Here is a 10,100-nt window from a genome sequence, read left to right on the forward strand (position 1 = left end):
AGAGGAGGCCAGGGCCCAGCAGCGGCAGGTAAGGGACCCTGACCAGCCCACCTGAGACCCTGCAGAGCCCACCATAGAGAGTCTCAGATGGGCTGTGCAGGATCTATGGTGGGCTCTGCAGGGTCACTGTCAGGTGGGCTGTGTGGGGTCTCAGGTGGGTCCTGAGTCCAGTGCGTTACTAAGTCCTGAGTCCAGTGTGTTACTAAGTCCAGAGTCCAGTGGGTTAATAAGTCCTGAGTCCAATTCATTACTAAGTCCAGAGTCCAGTGCGTTACTAAGTCCAGAGTCCAGTGCGTTACTAAGTCCAGAGTCCAATTAGTTACTAAGTCCTGAGTCCAGTGCGTTACCAAGTGCAGAGTCCAGTGCTTTACTATGTCCAGAGTCCAGTGCGTTACTAAGTCCAGCATCCAGTGCGTTACTAAGTCCAGAGTCCAGTGGACTATGAAGTCCAGCGTCCAGTGCGTTACTAAGTCCAGAGTCCAATTCATACACTGTTCTGCATTGAGGTGTAATGTATTGCTGTGATCTCTCCCCTACAGCCGGTGCCATTCTGCATTGAGTGTAAGCTCCTGTGTATAGAGACTAATGTGACTGGCTCAGTGTTCTCTGTACAGCACTGTGGTATATGTCAGAGATATATAAATGTATAATAATAGCGTGAGACTGTGGGGGGACATTAGAGTTTAAGCGCCTCTGGTGGGGGGTTTGGGGGTCAGTGAGATAAAATCTTGCACCAGAGCCCTTTGTTCCTTAGGTCCGCCACTGGGAAGAACAGCAACAAGCTGGTGGTGAATGCCAAGCTGGAGGTGAAGAAGCTGCAGGTACTGGTCAGGAAGCTGGAGAAGCAGAACGAGCAGCTCCAGAACCTAGCCAGCGCTTTCAGCCTCTACACTGCCAGCCTGCACATGCTGCTGCCACCTCCCCCTCTTGCAGTGAGTCAACCGGGTCTGTCCCAGCCCGCCGTACTTTGACTCATTCCTCTCCTCTAGGTGACTGACCGGGGGAGGGCCTAGCCATGTAGGCTGTATGGGGCACCATGATTTCTAATGGTGGCCCTGGTGGGGGCCATGTTGGACCTCTGCAAAAAGACCACTGCTTCCATACAGAGAACAAGGTAGTATGCTGGCAGAGAATAGGTTTTTCTACTCAGGCTGCGGCTGCTTTCTGAAGAAAACAAACTGTAATACTTTGTACACCTTTTGTTTTGTTGCACCTGAAATATATTTAACTGATTTAAACTGAATGTCCATTTTGGCTTGAAGTATACGTGCATCCTAAACTACAATGCAGGAATGGAACTTGAAACACTTGAAGCAGACCAAAGGCACCTGTCAAATATTTGCGAAAGATCTCTGAAGCGTTTTAAACTGATGTAAAAAAGATGACATTGACACAAGCCCAAAGCCCCTCAACAAGATTATACAGCTTTTGTACAATTTTTGTAAATACAAATTATATAGTATCTAGAATACATGACACACTTTGAAATGCTTTGAAACATGTTTATCCAATTTATGCAAAATCTGAAATATGATATGAAAATCAATATGAATGGCTTTCATTTACAGCAAACTGTTTTGTTAGGCATTGAATAGAAAATATACTTCTTGGGAAATAACAAGCAAATCAGTTGACCTGGTAGTTCATTCATTGTCTCAGGTAAGTGCACTGCATTCTTAGTCATAGCTACTTAATGCATAGCATTACGCCTGCCCATTATGTTTCTAAAAATGCCAATTGGGTTCTTGAGTGCTAAACTGGGACATACTGTCTGGCTTCCACAGTGACCTTGACTTGATAAAATTAGCACCTCTTGCTTTTGCAACATTTTAATTCTAACACATAATTCTATCAATTAAATAATGTTTGAACATTTTAAATAAACAATTTAAATGAATACAAAATACAACTTTTAGTTAAACATATAATAATAAAGATATTCCTTGATTAGATAAATATTCAAAATTATATTGAAACTATTTTTAGAAGATTCAGGTTCTCACTTATGACCAATAGTAAGTGTTTGACCTATGCCTAGCACCACTATGTCGCTACAGAGGAAGTTGGTAAAACTATCTCTGACACCTGCCTCACCACCTGCTCCTTGGACCCCATTTTCTCACCTCTGCTCTGATCACCCTCTTGCTCTATTCTATGCTTGCTTACACACAATGTTGATTTCTCCCTCCCTACTGGCATCTTATCCTCCCTTCTAAAACATGCACTGGTAACCCCCATACTTCAAAAGCCCCCGCTGGACCCCACAAGGTACTACCCATCTCCTTGCTCCTGTTTACCTCCAAACTCCTTGAAAGCCTAGTCTACAACCATAAGAGCTGCTATCTCACTGATAACGTTCTTTACAGCCAGGGCCGTAGCAAGGGCAAGGCGACTGAGGCTCTCGCCTCGGGCACAGGTGCAGGGGGGGGGGGGGGACGCAGCCAGTAGGGAGAAGTGGGGCCTCTCCTCTGCATCCCCGCTACTTTTCCCCACCTGTATGCAGCAGGGATCCAAAGAGAAGTGAAAGAAGCGTTGCAGGCACGGGGGGCGGAAGAGGGAGCCACGGTCACAGCAGCATGGGCGAGCGGTGAGGAGAGAGAGCCGCTCGGCCAGGATCTGACAGCTGGCAGCTCTCTCTCTCCGTGGCTCCCTCTTCCAAATACAATAAATAAAAAGTAATAAAAAATAAATAATACATAAAAAAACACATACTGGAGGCGGGGTGCATGACATCACATGACGCCGTAGGTGTGTGGCACTGGGTGATGTCATATGCCCATTGGGTGGCACAGTTTTTTTTTTCTTGCCTCGGGCGCAAAAAGAGCTAGCTACGGCTCTGTTTACAGCTTGCAGACTGGCTTTCCCTCACAACACTTTACAGAAACAGCCCTTCTAAAACTCATTAATGACTTACTAACTGTCTGTGACAGATTGTACTGGCCACGGGGTGAGGTAATTGCTGGCTACTATGTTAGCAATAGGTTGAAAAAGGCGGCCAGTTACAAAATGGGTTAACTCACCTAAACAGGGTGTGGACAGAAGGTTTTAAAATGAGATGCAGCTAACAGGTCACTGGGAAGAGAGAGAGACTGTGAAACACAGACCTCCCAGCCTACTGCACTAGAGGTATCGTGAGACCTGAGAAAATGTTATGTTTGTTTGGCAGGTGTTTAAAAACTTAGCTTGGCACCTTTATTCAGTGAGGGTGAAACTGTTTTCTATGTTTAGGTAGATCTCTGACAGAGATAGGCTTTTTGTTTATGTGTTTTTGTTACTAGCTGGCTTGAGAAGACTTAGTGCTGTTCGTGAAAAAGTTGTCACTAACTGAGTACAATAAACTTCCCTGCTAAGGAGTTTTGGACTCCAGCCTCTGTAAGTTTATCGGCTTACTGACTGCACTGTGACACTGTGTTACCCAGGAGCAGACACACACTGTTACACTGTCCTTAAATCAATAGCCACTACTCACTACTCTTGATATTAGACCTTTCTGCTGCTTTTGACCACCCTCTTCTCAAAAAACTCCACTTCCTTGACCTCCAAGACTCTTTTTTTCCTGGTTCTCCTCCTGCCTTTCTGAGTGCTCCTTCAGTGTCACTCACAACTTGCCTCCTCTGCTCTGTTAATAACCTCCCATTGCTTCCAATACCATCTCTATGCTGAAGACACGCACATCTATCTCTCCATTCCCCAGCTCCCCACTTCATTCTCCCTTGCACATTACTAATTAACTAACTGACATATCAGTGAGCATGTCATACCACTTCCTAAAATTCAATCTTTGTAAAGCTGAGCTCATGATATTGCCCCCTCTCCCAACTTTTCCAGCGAGATCATTAGCTCTATCATAACTATCCTTCCCTCCTCTCATGCCAGGGTGTTAGGTGTAATCCTGAATTCTGACCTCTCCTTTCAGCCTCATATCAAATTGCTGTCTAAATCTTGCCACCTTCACCTCCGTAACCTTTTTTAATATATGCCCCTTCCTAACTAATGACACCACAAAGCTACAAATTCATGCACTTGCAACTCTCTCCCCATTGGCCTACCTCTACACTGGCAATCCTCTCTTCAGTCTATCATAAATGCTGCTGCCAGAGCCAATGACTGAGTGTCTGCCAATATCTTCACTGGCTTCTGATTGCACAACTAACAAAATTCAAAATACTAACAACATCCAAAGCCATCCACAACACTGCCAGAGCTACATCTTTAACCTTGTCTAAAGAAATCACTTAAACTGTCCTCTTTGCTTATTCCAAGAGCTCCTACTCTCTGACTCCCTTGTCTCCTGTAGTTCTTTAGAGCCTATCACTCCTCTGAAGCTCTCTCCCCCAACCTGTATGGCTATCTTCTCTATAATATTATTATGTGCAACTGTGATGATTTTATATCTTATTTTGTTATCCTTTTCTGACCGCCACTGGACATTTATGACTACATGTTATGTGCTAGTAAGATGGACACTCAGAAGACTCACTGTAGTTCCAGGAACTTCCCTTTCTCTTGTTTTTTGATCTGTACAGTTAAATCTAGACATGAGTATTAAGCATAAAGCATGCTATTAGCACATTTTAGCATTGGGTTTTACCCATATAATGGCATGATAAAAGAGGCAAAGCTTGTACAAAATGGTGTCATTTAGGTTGTACCTAGGGCAACATGAAATTTAAATACAACCCTGGATTGTTGTATACTTATAAATCACTCTTAAGTTATTACATTGTTACATAGTTACATAGTATTTGAGGTTGAATAAAGACATTAGTCCATCAAGTCCAACCTATTAGGATCTCATTCTAGGAGTACCCGTACCCCTGTATATTACGGTCCCTTAAGAAATCGTCCAAAAGTTTCTTGAACAATTCCACATTATTTGCTGAAATCACCGCCTGTGGCAGTGAGTTCCAGACCCTAACTGATCTTACTGTGAAGAACCCCCTTCGCCCCTTGTGCTGGAATTTTTTTTCCATCAATTTTAGGTGATGGCCTCTAGTTTTTGTAACGGAGTTAATTTTAAACAGTTTATCGCTAATGTTACTACCGCCATTAAACATTTTGTACATGGAAATCATATCCCCCCTTAATCTCCTCACCTCTAATGTGAACATGTTTAAATTTAGTAGCCTCGTCTCGTAGCTCTGGTCCTCCATACCCCTAATTAACCCATTGTTGCATATACGTATGATGGGGAAAAAACCCTGCTAAAATGTAATTAAACAATGTTTGTATTACCCTGGAAAATGTGATGTCTGCTACTGAGGCTCAGAAACCATCAGTATCACTGGTGGACCAAAGGCTGTTCAGTGGTTTCAAGTTAGCAAGCAACAGATGGAAGACAGTGCAGATGCCAATGTTGAAATAGATCAGCACCAACATCAAAGCAAATACCTTTAGCTATTAGCCATTACCATTATCTTGTTCTGTGGTATGACATCAACTTTTTCTTACTGACCGTACAGCAATGCCAACTAGTACAATACTGCCACATGTTTTTTTTTATTAACTATCAGCAATACCGTGGCTGTGTTCTAGAATTATATTACAGTATGAAAACCTACAGTTTACATGCCAATGTCTTTCCTTCCTTCCAAAATAAATAAAAACAAATGTGTAGATTTATGGTGTTCATGCATGGAGATATGATGTTTCTGCGCTGACAAACACAAAAATCATATCAAGATATTAATGAGAGAATGTTGTAACACAGCTGCAGTATATCCCGCATAGCATATTAGCAGTTTCGCAATTGATCTCCTTTGTTGCCTGGAATTGCTTTTTAAGGTAAAAAAACACATTTTTGTGGGCTTTATATGAAACATACACATTACTGAACAATTTGTGTTTGGTACAATACTGTCCCCACCATGAATGTGATTATACTAGGGATGTCCCGATACTAGTAAAATTCCTACCAGACCTTTATTCCAAGCAGTGGCCTGGCACAGCAGGAAAGAGGGGGGAAGTGAGGGCCCCACCCCCCCTCCAGCACCGGGCCACATGCCCTCATCATGGGGAGGGTGCTTTGCCAGGGGGGAACCCCCTGGAAAAGAACCTTGTTCCTATGGGGAGGAGGACAAGGGCCCCTGGCCCGGTGGTTGTGAGGGTCTGTAGGAAGGGAGGCTTACTTGCATCTGGGTGCCCCCTTTCATTAAGGGGGCATCCAAATGCTGCCCTCCCTTGTGCTCTAGCCCTAGTTACTCCTACTCATTTACCAAAGAGTTAAGTAAAATGTAAATATACAGACAACACCTTTGAAAAAAAATCCTTTAATTGAACAAAAAAAACACAAACACAGTTTTGACAATTCCTTTAAATAAAAAAATGTAAAAATGTCCAACGATGTAGATGCATTGCCAATCTCGTCATCCAGCGATGTACTGTAGATCCATGTCAATCACAATGAACGGATTTGTTGTTCTTGATTTAACACAACACCTTGGCTCCCAGACCCGAATGGAGTTCGAGAGTTTGAATAGTACATGGGAGCTCCCGAATGCCATTCGGGTCTGGGAGATGTCAATAACCCCTTCGCGACCCATGACAGGATAATTCCGTCATGGATCCTCAAGGGGTTAAGCAGACTCTATTTATACTTGTAGAGCCGGCGGCCAGCATTACAGTAGAAGCGATTCTGGCGACTCAGCTGTCACCAGATCGCTTCTACGATCCGATAGTGGCTGCCCCCCTCCCCGACACCCCCACCATGTTTCCCAGGCTCCGCTGCCCCTCCTACGGGCCCTCGGGTGTCAGCTGGAAGCTGGTGAGGAGAGCGGTGAGCGCCCGTTCACCGATCTCCTCCCTGTTCTATTTGACCATTAGCGAAACGTATTGCATCACATCCAGTCCCGGAGCTGTCATTACTGCAATAAACTAGTGAAGTGCGATCTGCACTTCAATAGCTTATTTAGAGTGTAAAGGTGATACTATGGGTCTTTTGGACCCTCAGTATCACCTTAAAGAGTACTTGTCAGCACCAATCTGCTGGGGGGCTTGTAATACACCTATGTGATAGCAATTAAAGTAAACTTTAAAAAAAATAAAAAGTTTAAAAAATAATATTAAATAAACTAAATGTATAATTAATTTTTTTTATTGTTTTTAAAGTCCCCCGCGAGCACAAGTGTCGTCACCTAGACAAATGCGTCGGGTGCGACTATGTAAGAAAACAATGATTGCGCTACACATGTTGGGTATAGCCACACACGCCAGCATGAGAGCAATAATTCTAGGGTCAATATTTACGCGCATCTCTAAACTGATGGCTTTTAAAACGTTGTGAAGGGACTTTTTAGGGTACTGAGTTTTGTTGCAGTTTCACGGATGCACACAATTTTTAACCTGGGCATGTTGGATATTTATTTACTTGTTGTACCCTCCTCTTTTATATTTGATTTTAAAAAAACAAGGGTTTTATATGTCTTTTGGGGCACTAAATTAACTTAAGTACATTTCTCACTACATTTTGGGGTTTGATAATATGTTGCGTTAATGTTGTGCAACATCAAAATTTGCAACTGCCACCATTTTATTCTATAGGGTCTAGGCTTTCAGAAAATATATAATGTTTGGGGGTTTTAAGTAATTTTCAGACCTAAAATGTGGATTATAACATGTAAGCAAAAATTTTAAAAAAGGCCTTGGTCCTTAAGGAGTTAAACTTACAGGTGCATTGCAGGGAAGTATGTGATTCTGTGGTGCTACTAATAGCTTAGCAGAATCTTGCATGAAAAAGGCCTTTGTCCTTAAGGAGTTAATACCAACTGTCGGGTGTGGCTGAATGGCATTCGGGAACTCCCAAGTGCTATTCAGAAACAGAGTTGTGTTATTGAATGACAGGTCTCTGGTCAACAATAGAGTGAACAAGTCCCGTAACGTCACCACTCGTTCCGTCCATTTCTTTACATTCGGCCTGAAGCTGTCATTTTGCAGCTGTTTGTCAGGATCGGACGGGTCGATGGGCATCACTCATCATGATTGAAGTGTATCTACATCACTGGACGATGTGATTGACGGTGGATTACATCGATAGGACACTTTTTTAAGTTTTTTGTTCACGTAAAGGATTTTTTTTTCAAAGGTGTTGTGTGTTTATTTACATTTTACTTAACTATTTGGTGAGTAAGGGTAACAAATACCCCTTTACTCATTCACAAGAGGGGCGACATCTGGGTGCAACCTATAAGAAACGGGGCACCCATACGCAGATAAGCACCCCTGTCTGCAGACCCCCACAACCACCGGGCCAGGGTTTTTTTTTAAAGAGGCCCTTGTCCTCATCTCCATAGGGACAAGGTGCTTTTTAAGGTGGTCCCTGCTGGACAGCACCCTCCCCATGTCGAGGACATGTGGCCTGGTATGGTGCAGGAAGGGGGGGGCACTCGTCCGTCCCCCCTTTCCTCCTCTGCCAAGCCAGTGCTGGTCTGGTAAAATTCCTACTGGAACTAAAGGGCCTGGTATGACTTTTGAGTGGAACCCCACACTTTTTTTTTTTACTTTGGGGCCCCCCCCTAACATTCCTACCAGACCTAAAGGGACTAAAATATCCACTTTTAAAGCATCGCAAAGGTATAGGCACACAAAGGGAAACTCTTTAATGGTGTTCTCTAAACTATGCATAACAAAGTTAACATAGTGACTTACCTAAGAATTTCTTTTCTTGTAAAGAAAGTACAGTCCTGCAAATAAACATATACAATATACATTCATGTTATTAAAAATTCAGACTATTTGTTTTTTTGGGTAATGTACATGATGAAATATTTGCCACTAAATTATTGATCAATGAAAGCTTATCGATCTTGCTGATCAAATTAGCAAGAGCTGATGCAATTAGCATGACAATGCAAGCTATTGATAAGTAAATAAATATATATATATATATTTACATTGGAAACACTATCTTGTGCCTTTAATTGTTATTCTTTACAATATTTACATTGTCTATTTTGAAACAATATCCAGGAGTGTAATTTATTTCGGCATTTAGTCTCCTTGTCGTTACATATGATCAAGGATGATTACAAAATATCATCTGCAAGTAGGCAACAACTAGACACTTTAACATAATCTCAAGTAATGAGTGCATTTGTCCTGAGGTTCACAGCTGTTCAACTAGCGAACAAAATGGTCCATGTTAGGTGTTCCTGAGACTTGGCACAGAAGATGAGACCTTTGAGATAAACACATGTTATCATGAGTAAGTGTGTGTGTAGAACATCCTCAGTTTCTGTTATTTTGGATGATGCTTATTGGCTGGTGCCTGTTCTTGAAAAATATAATAAGGTTGGAGACCAACTGATCCCCAGTCTTTCTTTCTGACTTCTTACAAGAACTCGTGTCCCTATGTATTACTGACATACGGAAAATAGTGGTGCTTAAGGTGCTTATCTCCCATTTTATTCTCCACAAAGCAGTAGGTAGGCCTCAGTCCCAGCAGCAACAGTGATATAATGAAAATCATATAAAATATTGAATATATATTTCAAATATGCACAACAAAATGTATATTTTGTTTAACCGATTGAGAGATAAAAGTGAAAGAATGATATGCATGCTTACACTTCATACTTAAAGAAGTACTCTGGGCAAAGGTGTTTTTAACCCATGCAGTGGGTCTAACTTTTTTTTTTAGCACCTAGAAAAACAGGAGCACTTAACCCTTGCAGTTCAGGGTTAGCCCCACTGCTAGGGTTAAGAAAAATTCTGCCTAGAGGTTCTGCTTTAAAGGGCAGGGGAATACAGTACCAAACACATTAGATTTCTGATTTGCAGATCTCATATTACTATGATTCTACAATGCTTTGAGTTCTGTGAATGGAGGAGAGAGCAGTTGAATGACAGAATTTCCTAATCCATTCACAGAACTCTATGGGGATAATAATATGAGAGCTGTGAATGCAGGAGAGAGCTGAGGGGGTCAGGAAAGCCATGCAACTTGTCTAAGTAGCTGCTGACAGACTCTTCTCACAACTCCGCTGAATGTAATATCTGCTAGAAGAAAAGGAAGCAGCTAAGGCTAATGCGATACAAACCATTACACATATCTGATGTGTTTGGTTATGTATACCCCCACGCACCCCCGCCGCCACAACACAACA

At 42.3% G+C, this 10,100-nt stretch overlaps 1 protein-coding gene across 1 annotated transcript in view; it reads right to left on the reverse strand.

Annotated features, from left to right (window-relative positions):
* Positions 1-10,100, reverse strand: part of CIB3 (calcium and integrin binding family member 3) — a 39,998-nt gene that overhangs the window by 11,357 nt on the left and 18,541 nt on the right. The window contains exon 2 of the mRNA XM_018555660.1: positions 8,644-8,678. Within this exon, the coding sequence (XP_018411162.1) occupies positions 8,644-8,678 (35 nt within the window). The remainder of the gene's footprint in view (positions 1-8,643; positions 8,679-10,100) is intronic.

This window comes from Nanorana parkeri, unplaced genomic scaffold (genome assembly GCF_000935625.1).
Source record: "Nanorana parkeri isolate BGI_ZX_2015 unplaced genomic scaffold, ASM93562v1 scaffold207, whole genome shotgun sequence".
Lineage (NCBI taxonomy): Eukaryota > Metazoa > Chordata > Amphibia > Anura > Dicroglossidae > Nanorana > Nanorana parkeri.